Source organism: Myxocyprinus asiaticus, chromosome 13 (assembly GCF_019703515.2).
Source record: "Myxocyprinus asiaticus isolate MX2 ecotype Aquarium Trade chromosome 13, UBuf_Myxa_2, whole genome shotgun sequence".
NCBI lineage: Eukaryota > Metazoa > Chordata > Actinopteri > Cypriniformes > Catostomidae > Myxocyprinus > Myxocyprinus asiaticus.
The window spans coordinates 40,486,802-40,502,450 of NC_059356.1; the positions used below are offsets into that span (position 1 = coordinate 40,486,802).

The 15,649-nt window shown below is 38.2% G+C and overlaps 1 protein-coding gene across 1 annotated transcript in view; it reads right to left on the bottom strand.

Annotated features, from left to right (window-relative positions):
• igf2bp1 (insulin-like growth factor 2 mRNA binding protein 1) overlaps window positions 1-14,795 on the bottom strand; it is a 57,108-nt gene extending 42,313 nt beyond the window's left edge. The window contains exons 1-2 of the mRNA XM_051713932.1: window positions 14,168-14,795; window positions 12,963-13,023 (exon numbers count right to left, since the gene is read on the bottom strand). Coding sequence (XP_051569892.1) covers window positions 12,963-13,023; window positions 14,168-14,342 — 236 coding nt within the window. The 5' untranslated portion in view covers window positions 14,343-14,795. The remainder of the gene's footprint in view (window positions 1-12,962; window positions 13,024-14,167) is intronic.
• Between the last annotated feature and the right edge of the window lie 854 nt (window positions 14,796-15,649).

Genomic DNA, 15,649 nt, shown 5'->3' on the forward strand with positions numbered 1-15,649 from the left:
AATTAATTAAACTTTAAGCAATACTTTTGACATTAACCCATTTTAAACAAAACAACAAATGAAGGTCTCTTTTCTAGCCTGAAAAGGTTATTTTAACAGTTTTAACACATGGATTTAAGAGCTGAAAGATCCCATTTTCTCTCTGAATAATTGATCTTATATTTTCATCATTCACTTTAAATAGACAGTTATGTGTGTTAAAAAAAACAAAAAAAAAAAAAAACTCTTTTAGCCGATTTTTAAGATTTACTAATTTCAATTTCATAACAAAATTCCATCAAATTTAATTGTGTAATGTTTAACAAAATTAATAACACTTAATAAAGATTGTTTTATTAAAAATTACTCCCAATTAAATTTGATGGAATTTTGTAATAAAATTGAAATGCATAAATCTTCAAATTACTTTTTTTGAGTGGGGAAAAAGCAGTGTTTTTGTATTTACCACTTGGAACCCTTGTAAATTACTTTGTGAATGCCTATAACTGGTCCCTTGTTTTGTTTTGTTTTTCCTATAGTCACAAAGTCACTACCATGAAACACTTTGGTGTCCTTCAAAAATTCTGAAGACAATCCAGCAAATGTCTCTTGATTCCATAGTATCTCCCATTTAAGGGAAAGAAGACCCAGGCCAAAGTTTCTTCTTTTGTTAAAAAACAAGGGCTCTTCTTTCTTCCAGAACGTGATGTCAGCCTCAGACTTCTTTTTGATCACCTAACTCTGAGAACCTAAAGAATGTTAAAGATGTGAAGCACTGCTGCTGACTGTAAATGACTGCTGACAACAACCCTCCCACCTCTTCATGTCGTTGTCTTTACCTTTTCCCGCTTAAAATCATTAATGATCAGAAATCACCCTTTGATGTTTGACCAAGACAAATTCTGTGATTTGTCTTTAAAAGAAACAGCAGATTTGGAATATAAAAAGAGTTCTTCTGTCTGCCAAAAGAGTTAAAAATTAAGTTTAAATGCTCAGTAGTCCACAGAACACGGGCCTCATGAGTAAACACAGATAATACTGCTGGGAAGTCAAAAAGAAGTTGTAATAAGTCAAAACAATGAGCTACAAAAGTCTTTAAAGTCACAATGGGATTGCATGAATTTCCTAAATACTAAGGCAAATAATACTGTTTATAAAACAATATTACATAAGAAATCCAGAAACTAGAACCAAAAAATCTTTAAACAACCCTTTCTGTAGAGAGAATAAAAAATGAAACTAGAATACCATCATGCACAAACAAGACAAAACGTGAATTTTCTTTCGGAGACTAAAGTAAATGCCATTTTTCATCACACAGATTTTTATATATAATCTTTAAATCTGAAACTAGAACCTGTTGAGCTCACATTCTTAGAAATGTATAAAGTATCTCAATATTTGGGTGCGCTGTTCGATTATGCTACATTTTCCACAAAAAATGCTGCTTCAGCAAAAAAACAAATACCATCACATCAATTTTTTAAATGACAAGCAATGTCACTTCAGTACAGAGAGTAGTGTAAAACCAAAATATCATGGGCATAACCAAAATTGCCTATGTATGCTGTATGTATATGCACATGACCCTCCTCCTCCTGAGAAGGCCTACATGCTCCTCGCATGTGACGGAGTCTGTGTGCTAAGGGGAAGGTGGAATGACTCCATGTAGGTCTAAGGGGTTTGGCAGCCCCTTCCCCCTCTCTATGCTTTTAGAATGTGTGTGTAAGAGGGCTAGCATGACCATACCAGCACATGCCTGTTATGAGATCATGTGATCTAGAGGCTCCATTTTAAGTGATTTGGACTCAGAAGGAGGGAGTTGCAATGTGGAGGAAGAGAAGGAGGAGGGAGGAAGACGGATAGAGAGAGAAAATGAGAGAAAATAGCATAAGAGAGAAGAACAGTGTTGAATGATCTCTACTGGGGTTATGTGGCCCCATGAAGGGGAAATGGGTAAGGAAATGAACAAGCAACGTAGAGATTCTCTGTCACTTTCATTGCATCCATACCTATGGTGAATATGTAAAGGGGTACATTTTCGTGAGTGACCATAAAATTAAATCTAGGCACATAATTGTGGCAAAACCGTGGGCTTTTGTTTCTTTATATGGACAAATGACTTCCTCTCTACTGCTGATGGCACTTATGTCTGCACAGGAGAACTACGGAATAAGAAGAGAAGTAACAAAGGGCATGTGGACCTCACTAAGAAAATGTTTGGACAATCAGTCACCCTTCCTCAGCTAAAAAAAAAAAAAAAAAAAATCAAAATCCATCTCAATGCAAACAATGATGCAGAGAAAGATTTCAGTTCCCAAAAATTAATTCAGCCAGCAACTGTGAGATGATTTCAGATTGATATAGTTAGTCACACACACACTAAAACTTTGTTCAAAAGGGATCAAAACATCTTCCCAAAACGAGGTCACATTTTATACAGGACATACAAAAAGTTGCTAAAAAAATCAGCTATATTTTCTCTGTTCTAATATGTGCACTAACTTTCTTGTGATGATAAATACAGAGAAGTAATCTGAATCTGTAGGACTTAACTCATCCTCATTTTAACAATTTTAAAGATTTTTCTTGTTTTAAATGATAAATGCAAAAGTGAAAGAGCTTTTAAAATATAACAATGTACAAAAACGAATCTGTTAATTCATTTAATTAATTAATTCCACCTGCAAGGAACAATTATTTGCTGTATGATGTCAATTCACAAATAGGGAAAAGCTTGTGGGAAATTCCTGAAGATACTAGGTTTAAAGCTTTTTTTCTAGTGGTGGAAGATGACACCAAAACTGTTTAAAACAACCCAAAATCCCTATTTTATTTATTTGTTTTACATTCCTACGACCAGTTTCATTCTAGTGTAACTTAATTCCACAAATCATTGAAATAATTCTGTTAGCTACTGGTCATGTCTGAGTTACAGTAGGAGAGAGAGAAAAAAAATACTCTGGAAAATGGGATTGCTTTGGGTGACACCTAGGGACTTGGATCTGGTGGGCGGATCTGTTTGCAAAGAAGCAAAAGAGGAATGAATGAGTCAACAAGTAGAGAGACAGAAATTAAATGACAAAAATAAGTGAATTGGATGCGTTGTTGAACTAGTGCTAGCTTTTCAAAATCAAAATTGAAAGGAAAAAACCCACAAAAGATTAACAGTTTATCTATATGTAGAGTATATATAAAAATATAGCCTATAAATTAATAGTTTTTTAATTGCTCTGCTGGAGTTCTTTTCTCCCAAGTACTATCAGGAGTACAGGTATCTAAGCCAGCAGCATTTGAACACACATCCAGAGGAAGGACTATGTACAAAGCAGCGTTATTATTTACAGTGCCACAAAACACATTTTAAATCACTCTTTGTAAATGCATGCAGCATATATAGTTAAATATGTAATGAATATAAATTAATATTATTCAGAACAAGATGTTGCTTGTGATGGGCTGCTAACGATGCTCACTTTGTGTCATCATCTTAAATGCCATGACCTCGGCACTCCATATATTTTCATTAGCCCATTTGGGGGAAAAAGGAGAAAAAAAAAAAAAAAGAGGTAGAGAAATGTAAAGAATTTTAAGTTCAAAGGGCACCTTCCCCTTCCTTCATGGGGGGTGCATGGGGCAGACAGGGGCCCATACATTAGATGGGTAAACCACAGTGAACTGTGGGGTGTTTCCCATCTCTTCCACACAAGCAAAAAAAAAACAAAAAAAACATACCCACATGTGTCTTGCGCCTCATCTTTAATGCCAAAATGAAATACTAATTCAATATTAAGTTAAACATTCAAAAATCACTCAAGGACTTCAGTTCGTCCAGAACATTAAGCTTTCCAATGTGAATACCTTAACTTATTCGCTATTTCCCCTTATATTCTGTTTGGGGTTCGAGAGACAAAAGCCATTTTAATAATAAAAAAAAAAAAAATTAACATGCTTCAACTGTTTTTTGTTTTCTTTTTCTTTTCTTGTTTTAAGTTTTAGGTATACAAGATTCAGGTATAAAACATGAATAAATGCAATGAATCTTCACGTTAAACTGGGTTCAGACTGCACAATTTTGTCAGATTTTCATGATTTTGCCATCTGAAACAATTTCAGAGATTTTACTAGCCTTTGATCGCTTAAGCGTGCCATGTTCTGATTGGTCATTGATGAATTTTAGCTTCTGACCAATGGCATAGATTTGGTTTGAACACTGAGAGGGAACAAATGTGGGTTTTAGTGGGGTCGTAATGTTTCATTACAACACATTACACAATGCATAATAACAGTTCAAATTAATGCGCAGATAAATAAAATAAAAAGTATATTCAATGTAGGGATGCCGTGGTGTGAGTTTGACGGCTAGATTACCGTCTGAGAAAAAATACAAATCGTGGTTAACCGGTTTTTCAATTATATGCACATTTTCTTATTATACAACAGCACTGATGCAAAAAAAAGCACATCATATAACAACTGTCTAAACGTCTAAGTGGACGTATTTCTGGGGGATATGTGAACGCTAAGGGAAGCCCTATAATAAGAAAACTGATCAACACAAACACACACACAAAGGAGGTAATAAGAGACGTTCCAATCTGGGGCACAACACCGCTTATGCGCATCCTGAGCTCAGTGATGTGCTTAAGTGTAAACAGAGTGCTTCAAAAGTGCATAAATGTAAGATTATTGTGGGTGCACCACATGTAGTTCACACCATTAAACTGTTTTTTCTTCTGCATCAGTTTATTAAAGCAATCTGTTGTTCTGTCAGACACCCCAACATAAAGAATCGGAAACAGACTCTAAATACTGTCCACAGCACCTTACAAATAAACCTTTGGACTATGCATAATAATGGGAACATTGCTTACAACAGGCAATTTAAAGTCCGATCATGACTAAAATGGACATTTATTGTTGAATGTGGTGAATTTGTAGAGAAGCAATGCTTTAAATAATGAGGACGATTTAAGCGACCGCACGCTGTCAGCATGCTTAAACATTACAAAAAGTGCCATCTTTAATTTATCACTTTCAAATCACCACAGCTAAAAATATTAAACTTACTAGTTTGTTGTTGGATGACTAGTAGAGCATCCTGTCCCATTTGTAGAATGTGTGTCTTTCTAGGACTTCTGTCTGCTTGTTTTACATCCGTCGTCTTCAGTCAGTCATTTAAATGCTGCCAAACAGCCAATTTAAGTAGCTTTTTGATGGATATGAATCTGGTGGATCGGATTCCTCTGTTATATTTTGGAATTTGTGTGTTTAAGTTTCAGTTTCACGTGAATTGAAAGTTCATGTTCAGTTCAGGACACCTGGCCATTAAAGCACCACACCGCCACCGTCCATAACCATAGCAACAGCTCCAGTACCCACTCAGGCACAAGAGTTTTTCCATTTAGGCTTACAAAATCTTACGAAAAACTCTATTATATATTTATAAATTATATATAACATTTTTGCCACGTGTAAATAAAACATTTCATGGTTTTTCTGATTCTAAATACTTATGGTTGAATCAACCGTGATATTTTCTGATTCTGATATTTTTAATCACGGTAAATAGTAAAACTGTATAATCCTGTCATCCCTAATTCAATGCATACTCTTAAACTGTATCATATCAAACATTCAGAAAAAGCATTAGGATTAATGTTTCACAAAATTACAATTATTTCCTGATCATCTGAAATGCCTGTCTGCTTTCCTCACCATGAAAAACAACCGATCATTACTATGGACACCTTTAACATCTTCACTGACTCCACATATGACTCATGTGATGTATTTCATGTTTTTTAAATTTGTATGAAAGTTTTGTGTGGGTTACAGACCTTCAGACCAAAATTGCAGGTTGTCAGCCACTGACTGTCTTGTGAGTTTTATTCCTGCAGGAGGCGCTTGACGCTTCAAAACCGAATTCAACATTCATCCGCATTTAAATCTAAGAATGCTTTATATCCATTTGGAGACATTTTACACTGGATAGTTTTTTTTTTTCTTTTCTGATTTTCTCTCCTTTTCTCCCCAATTTGGAATGCCCAATTCCCAATGCTCTCTAAGTCCACATGGTGGCGTAGTGACTCGCCTCAATCCGGGGTGGCGGAGGACGAATCTCAGTTGCCTCCGCGTCTGAGACAGTCAATCTGCTCATTTTATCACGTGGCTTGTTAAGTGCGTTACCGTGGAGAATAGCGTGAAGCCTCCACACGTGCTATGTCTCTGCAGTAACGCGCTCAACAAGCCATGTGATAAAATGTGTGGATTGACTGTCGCATCCACGCACGACTCACCACACGCCCCACCGTGAGCGAGAACCACGTTATAGTGACCACGAGGAGGTTACCCCATGTGACTCTACCCTCCCTAGCAACTGGGCCAATTTGGTTGCTTAGGAGACCTGGTTGGAGTCACTCAGCATGCCCTGGGTTCGATCTCATGACTCCAGGGGTGGTAGTCAGCGTCTTTACTCGCTGAGCTACCCAGGTCCCCATGATAGTTATTTTTAATAAAAACTGATAATTGCAAGAATTCATACCTGCGAATGAAAATCCAACTCAGCATTATCTATAAAAGCATTTTTTTAAATTCTCATCTAGTAATAATAAACGACTGAGTTCATGCATCCTGGCCAGCGCTGAGAAAAGTAACAGGTACCACGTGACACAGCCATCTAGTTGGAAGATACCAACTGGTACAACAGAGGGGGTACTTCAGATTTTTGTCTCAATATGACAGACTCACAACCAGGCAATTGCAAGATATCTCATACGACATTATTTTCAGCGTTGATAAAAAAAATATAAACAAGGACAGATGCATGATTGGGGGGGTAACCCCTTCACAGCATTTGAGGGGATGTGTGCCCACCTGTCTCCCCCAATTCTACACCAGCTCTGGCAGTGTCAGACATTTTGCTTAGCTGTCATGCAGTGTGACTGCTCATAAGACGGCCAGATGTGATGAAACAGATGCAGTCTGAAATAATGTTGTACATGACTTTTACACAAGATCTCACTGGGATTATATTGTACAGTCTAACAAGCAACAATAGTAAAGGATCCTAAAAATCTTCGTGTGCACCCAACTGTACGCTATAGTAACATGAAAATCATGTACCTGGGTTTCCACTCTTTTTTGACCAATGAAATTCTATGACTTTTCCATAACCTTTCCAGCCATTTGGATACGGATTTTTTTTTAATTAAGTTGATTCAGACCAATGTGCTAATGAATTGTTCAGACTAATTTGTGAATCATTTTGACCTATCACGAATCAGAAGTCTCAATGTCTAGTGAGTACGTTTTTTAATCTACATATGAGAAAAATGTATCTCATATAACTAGCTGATATTTTCAGGCAGAAGAAAAAGAATATATATATATATATATATATATATTTCACTACAGAAATTTCCATGACGTTTCCAAACCTGGTAACCAAACTTTCAAAATTCCCTGATATTTTCAGGTTTTCCATGACTATGGGAACCCTGGTGTACACCCAGTAAAAGTACACTCCTATCAGTTGTTTCTTTTGATTTTCAGTATTTTTCATACATGACAAATTGACCCCCTTTACTAAAAATGGATGCCAGTCACCAAGTGCATGCCTACTTTGCGATACACCAGAGGGTTAAAGCTTCAATAACTTCTATTGATTAGATCACAAGAACATTTTAAAAGAATTATGGGAAACAAGAGGTTATAACAATTATATAAGCTTTCCAAAGCAATGCAGTATTTTCCATTTAAGAGATATGCTGTCAAAGATTAATAGAATGAATCTGAATTTGGCATGATTTCCTGGACTGAAAACCCTGAGCCCTGTCCCACTACTTGGGCAGCCACGCTACAAAATGTGGCCAACCGTTGGTCTGAACTTCAAGCAAAGTCCCATGCCAACCTGTTCATGATGCACACACACAATGCCTTGTGGTAGCAAGACTCTGTCATTCTCCTGTCCATTGACATCAACATTCATCTTTGAAAGAGGGTTTCTGAAAGCTCTCAATGGATGGTAACAGAGAGAATGGTCTTAAATTATTACAAGTTCTTTGACCTTCCAGTGAACAAGAACCAGCTCTCACTAACTCCATTAATTCCCCAAACACGGGCACTCTCTACATCAAAGAATCTTAGCAGGAGAAACCCCTTAATCAAATGTACAACATACAACACACACTTCTATCTTATCAGAGCCTATATTTTCCCATCAGTTTATGCAAAATTAACTCATTTTATATTAAAAGCCTTGGAAAGATACAACTGCATGTACATATGGGTGTTTGTGGTACTTAAAGCCGCCTCCTTTGTAGAGGTAAAGGGCCTTCGATCTTTTAAAAAAAACAGCACAGATGGTTCAAAATAGGGAAGGGGGAGAGAAGGCGGCACATTGGTAGGGGGTTCAAATGGGAGGGGTGCTCTTAAAGGCACAATGCACATTTAACCGTCACATTTTCAGCATCTCTACGTGACATACCGATTTTTCTTTGTACCTCACTCACTCTGTCCCTCTTTTTCCATCTGTTTTTGCCTTTTTCAAAACAAGAATCGTTTTGAGAGAATCTGCCTCCATAACGGGAGAAAAGGGAAGCCCACAAGGAAGTGCTGCTGTGCGATCCCCCTCAATCCCCACACCCCCCCCTCTCCTCTTCCCTACTCTCCTCCCTCTTCCTGCTCAGGCAAGCCTAGTGAGCAGAACATCATATGACCAAATTGACATGACTGTCTGCCTGTATGTTCTGCTAGCCTGCCAAAAAATCCTGTGTATGTGGAAATGAATAAAAATGCATGTGTCTTACTGCAAATGAAAGAAGGACAGCAAATGCAATACAGGGGGACAAAGGTAGAAAAAGCGAATAGAAAAGAGATAAGAGATAAGCGATGAGAAAAACACAGCGATTGAGTAAAATTGCAAGCCGGGGGTGACAGCAAGCATACAAGCGTGCTAGTGAAAGAGAGAGAACAAGAGAGAAAGAATGAGAACGAGGTGGCCTCTTGTGCGGCACCGTCAACAGCTTCTGAGAAACTGCACACAGGTGTTCCTGGCCTTCTGATTGGTCGCACCTCCTTCGTAAAGACCCCTCCCCCTGCCTTCTGTAGTACTATGATCACAAGTGGAGATGGAGAGAAAAGGACAGAGAAAAGGGAGGGAGCCAGCAAGAGAAATACCATGGGAGAGAAGACAGAGGAAGCATGTGTGGTTTCAGAGTGCCTAAGCACGCAATCGCAACAATTATTTACCCAGTAAAATGCTATGATTCATTTAAATAAAAACCCAAGCACTTTTTTTCCCCCCATTTCTCACAGAATCCACTATGAAAAGATCTTTATTATTACTAGCTTCTTTGAACGCACAGATCCTTACTAAATGTCAACATCAAAATTGCAGTTATTTAAAAAAGAAAAGATACCCTGTTATAAGCGTGCAAGTTTTTCCTTCAGCCAAAGCAACCCTTTTATTTGGTGGACACTGTCTGCAGTACTTTCCATGTCTTTTAAATAGCCTGTTTTTTTTTTGTTTTTTTAAAGCAGTATTATAATAAAGCAGTCACACACTTCCTAACTGCAAGACAAAAATAGGGATTTTTTTTTTTTAATCAGTAATAGAGTTCTTTAAAGATCTTCTACTCTCACCTTCTCAAAAATTAGCAATAAAAGAATATGTGCAATTATGAGGCAGCTTTACTGATCAGTAACATTAAGGTATATCATGAGAACATACCAAGAGGGAAAGCCCACCAACACACTCAATAAACAGGTTTTCCATACATCAGTAAACTTAGAGAAAGTTACTGTTTCTCAATTTGCACAGTAACACCATTTTTTTTTCTTCTATCCATGACCACACACAAGCATTCAGATGAACGGCTATCATTTTGGATTGAAATAATAATCCCAATCCCACTAATATGATACTGTTCGCCTCAACGTTGGAGTACGATATTTCTGTTAGGTAACTGTTACTCTAGTTTAAGTATTTAATTGGCTAGAATCACAAATAGCCTACATCTAAAATAAATACATTTCTGTTGTGGTTCTACACCAATCAACTATTTTTGAAATGGCACAGCACTAGCCTTTTGCATACTCGCAAGCTTTTCTCATTTTCTCTGCTGTATTATTTAAGCTAGTTCGCAATTACTTTGCTTTGAGACTATTCGTCATACTGTCTACAAGAATTTTGTATAAGCAGCGAAGACCCTGTTGCATTTGGATTTTGATAGGTGCTAACAAGGGAAAGGGAGCGTGCAGATTAGCATCTGAAGGAAGGGGGGGAAGGGCCATTGTTACACTTTATCACTCAGTGTTGTCATAAAGGTGCGGCCCTTCCCCTTGTCTCCTGCCTCACAACTTCAAAAGAGGCCAATCAAGCCATCGCAAATGGTCTTGTCATACAAATGCAAAATTACATAAAGCAGAGAGAAACTCAAAGCATGAGACACAAAGCCAGCCCAACAGTTCTATGCTCAAAACATTATGGCTTACTCACTACACCCTATATGGTTTTCACTGTATTCCTTGCACATGTATAAGTTCAGTTTTTACAAATAACTACCTTTTACTACAAACGACCAAGTAAATAAATGCTTAAACCCTAGATATTGGTAGCCTGGATTTTTTGACCAAATTTTTTTGTGTGTCCTTCAAAGACTTTCAACAATGAGATGTCTTCATCAAAACACATTTCTGATTTTAGTTAGGAGCACTTACATAAGGCAGATCCATGTTACCAAATGCAAGGGGTGTGCACAGTAGCTGCTCTGATTCCTCCACACCCTCCAAATCTATTGACCACTGCTAACTCCTCATGCATTCATATTTTTTTCCCAAAAGAACTAATGCAAATTTAAAGCAATTGCAAAATGTGTTTCTTACTGGCATACATATGTGTTGTTTAAAAAAAAAAAAGTCTGATTTTGTCTGGGTGACTCTGGCAGCTCCAAAGCATTCAGTGTAACAAAGGGCCAAAACAACATTTACGCAGAATCTGGGAGGCGTGCATTGCTTTTAAACATCCTGCACCTCAGAGGCCAGCCCCGCAAAGACATTTATCAAAATGGCTACGAGAAACAGTTTCACTCTAATTAACATTTCTAATGCATTTTCCACAATTCTGTTTGTGTTTTGTGTATGTAGGCTGGTTACATGGAATTTTCAAATCAAAAGAACCACAGAGCGTCTCACCAAAGTGGACTTCTAAAATAATCATAGGCACACAGGGAGAAAAAGAAGTCCCTCAAGTAAGTGTTTGCAGCATAAACATATAAATGGCAAACATTTTAGAGTTAAAGTGCAAAACGTCTATATTTCTATATTCAAGTATAATACCTCACCTAATCATTATACTGAGGATTAGCTCACGGATTGTGAAATGTGTACATGGCGTTACAACGTTATCAAAAGGGTGTGTAAAAATGTATCTCCTCCTATTCATGTTAATGCCCCAGTGCTTTCAAATGGAGCCTTCGACAGAGGTCGACATTGTGCGCCATTTTCTCAATTGCTGACGTTGGTTGCTCTTCACACTGATGGCGACCACGTGTCACACTATCAGTGTAACACTGGCCTCCCAATACGAATCCCAATGTATACAATTTAATTGTGGTCAATTTAAAATGCGTATCTGCAATAACAACAAATAATAATAATAACACTGAAAATAGTGCGCTACACAAGTAAATGTGGCATGCACTGAATACTGACACGTTATGTATCTGAATTGCAAACTTTTATTGTACGTAGGCCTAGTCAAATATTAAGATTTACGTCGAGAGGTGTGCAAAAGATACAGTTTTTCTAACATTTTTCCTCAACACCCGTCAGCACCACACAAATGGATAAAGCGCGTAAACCGGGTCAAACACAAAGCACTGGTTCAACCAGTCAATGAATGGGCCCTCAGTACTGGTAAATTTAAAAACAGTACCTGACACAGATTTATTCAACCACATATGATAGGCATAATTTCAATTATTGCGCACAAATGTATCTGCGCACACAAAGGCTCACCTCCCGTCAAACAGATTTTTCGTAGGGTGCAACATTTTAAAACACTACGTCAGCGATTCACAAATCAGGTGAAACTCTGGTGGTTGTTCAAAAATTGTTTATGGTGTAAAGAGGTAAGAAAGTAGTTTGAGTTGGGTGATGGATTTTTTTGTGACACACAAACAGCCTGCTGCGCGCAATGCAAACTGAGAATAGCCCCCCAAATGCATGCATGCACGCACGCACAAATGCATTTCTGGCGCTAATTTTCATTTCAAAGCCAAAGTTGTATTCTGATGTATCGTTTTAAACAATGCTGTCGCCAGAAACGAAGCAATTTAGAAATGCAGACAATTCTTAAAATTTTACAGCATACAACCTATATATGCACGTTTTGTTTACAGAGTCGAAAACTCCCAATACCCTACAAAAGTACGAAAATCGATAATATTCCAACGCAATAGCAGCTTTAACCATCGGACTAGAAAACAAACTCGGTATTGCATGAATCATTCAAACGGACCAAGCATCGAGGCCTAGGCCTCGCAGTAGGCCAAAGCCTGACCAACAGAGGACAAGTGATTGAAATGACATGGAGACCATCGTTGTTACATGTTTAAACAAATACGCAAGAATATTTCGAACATATGAGAATAGAGCTGGTCATAAAGCGTAGCAGAAGCCTAACTATAAAAGTAACAGCACGTGGTGGAATGATTAGGGCTTATGCCACTTGAACATCCAGAACTAAAACACCCATTAGAATCCCACATTTAGAGAAATCTAGAATATCCGTGTACATATACAAAGAACGTCTGAAAAGGTAACAATTACACAACTCTTTCAATCAAACAGAACCACAACGAACACACAGCGAGGGTTTGGTGACAGTATAAATATTTGTACCACCGCCATGACATACATTCAGCTTTTATATGCAGAAAGCAAACAATTGTTCAACTATTCAAGATAAAGCCAAATACCTCTGCTTCTTAGGGACAGAATGTTCGACCTCAATTCGTTTGCCGTGAAGTTCCACTTTACCTGGAAAAAGGAAACAAATGTTTGTTTTTTTCTCTCCCCACTCACAAATATGACCACCAACTTACATTAACTGGCCCTCATAACTTAAGCACGCTTAATAGATTAATATATGTTTCAAATTGACCCCTCAGAAATTATATATAGGCTATGCTTTGTTACATATTGGCTACTTTCCTGTGTAAAAAGTGACCGTGTGTTTAATGCATCCCAAAAACTTGCTTTACAAACGGCCTGTCTTTTTAAAAACAGCAAAATTCCTAGCACAATCTCAAGGTTCACTGATTAGGGCTACAAACTATTTTAGTCAACTGTATGACAGAATCTATACGTGTAGGGCATTATGTGTTGTGCCTGTCCACTTGAGACCTAACAGCGATCAAATGAACAGCTGAAGATGAATTAATCTTGACCGTGACTTCATGAGGTGGATAGTTTTAACATGGTCCTTTTCGGCATGGCGACCTTCGTGCTATGTAGAGCACACGTCACATGCTACATATGTGGAGAACCGAGGAGACATATTTTGTGGTCAGCAAGACAGATTAAGTCAGTATTTCAGAATGCTACTGGGCCAGATATATTAAAAACAAAAAGACATTCCCCTGTAGTATGCCTGTTAACTCAATGGGGCTACATGAAAAGTGTTTCATTTTAGCTGTACTGGCCTATTATCCAAAAGGGGGAGGGGTGGGACCTGATTCTATAGCTGTGTAGGGTAGGTTGGACTAAACCTAAAGACTGAGCTTAGAGAACCACGTCCTACAGTCTCATGTCGCCAGAATGACGGTACATTTATATAGTTATTAATCACAAATACACTGCGCGTTTTAAACCTGCCAGGGCAAAGAAAGTAAAGTCGTGAGTGATGTGTGCATGAATGCTTACAGTGCTTGTTCTTAAAAGTTCACTATCTCAAGCACCTTTGCACTAGACCTTTACATTGCCCTGAATGAAATGGCGAGAAGTAGAAACATTGATTCACTTTCCCTTTACACCTCACATTTTTTGAGGAAGTTAAAAAAGTGCTAATTGAATTCTAAACGAGCAGAACGGTTATGGGAGGTCAATAAAAGTACGTTATTTAAGAAAAGCCGGCTAAGATGTAAACCGGTTACGAAAGGCCCATTACAACCAATTTACTCACCAGAAAATGTTTCAATCGCTTTCATTGCCCATTGGTCGTCCGGGCAATCAACAAACGCATAGCCAGTTTTCATGAGAAACTGCCCGGAGTATGGAATCTTGTAATCTTCAAAGGTTTTAACCAAGTCCTCTGCGGTCACGTTTTCATTCAAATTTCCAATATATAGCTTGTTCATCGCGGAAAACTCTAATGATCCCCCCCAAAATAGAAATGAAAACAAAACTTTTCGTCAAAACGTTGTTAATCTCAAAAGGGGACTAAAACACCCGCAGATTACAAAATCATCTGATGCCAGTCGGTTGGAATAAAAAAAAACAATAATAAAAAAAAAAAAAAACGGGGGGGAAATCAAATAGCAAGACACTGCAAAATAAAAAGGGAAAGTTCGACTAACTGTTACGTTGTAGTCTGAATAAGTCCTGCAGACGAGTGGCAAATATTCTTCACTGTAGCGACCCTCGCGAATTCCCAGTACGGTGTTGAAATGATATCACTTTAATCTGGTGTTTGTTACGATGGAATAGTGGTACGAGTAAATAGCGGGATCGGGAGAAATTATTTCCTCGCGCTGCCCCTCAACCTAAAGCTGTACCCTGCACTGTCACACAGATCCTACCGCTGGGCGATGGCACCGCCTCTAAAACCGAGTCGAATTTACAAAAAAAATGTGTTTGCAAAGAAGAAACCACGTGGTATCAGAGTAGCTAGAGAAGGGGCCGGTCCTCTCTCTCTCTCTCTCTCTCTCTCTCAGCGTTTGAAGGTTGTGCTTGGAAAGACGTGAACATTTTCTATATATTGCGACGTATATAGGCTACTCTTCATGCATGCATACATACAGGCACACACACATGCTTCAGTTTTACTCGTGTCACGTTTGCAAAAATTTCTTTCAGCCCTTTGTTTCCACAGTGGCAACAGTGTTTCGGATTCCAATGAGGCGAAATTGACAAAAAAAGGCCGTTTATTGGTGTCATTTGACATTTTATATTATTATATATTTGTAAACAACCCCCCTCTGATAAAAGTATCTCTATAGCCTGGTTTAACGTTTGTTCGCCTGCAGCCAGTTACGCAAATGGCCAAAGTTGCTAATGAATCACGTATTTCGAGCATTCAAACCAATCGCCTTTGTGTGCATGATATCGTCAGCTGTGGGTCACGACCAGGGCGGTGTAGCAAAATATATTACATTAGTGTAGTTTTACAGCCAACTAAGTATATGGCATATTTTCTGAGGTGGAGTGAATCCTAAGTAGCAACACTTTTATCCAATGCCTGGTTTTAGTGTATCTAAACTGTTTACTGTATCTGTTCTCTTTTTTTATTCGGCTCTTGGGAACTTGGCCGCACGTTATCCTAGAGAGAGAGAGAGAGAGAGAGAGAGAGAGAGAGAGAGAGAGAGAGAGGGGGGGGGATTTGTAATTCCACTGACATCTCGGAAGTTCTCAAGCTCACCTCCATGTCGCGTGAACCTGAGTCACG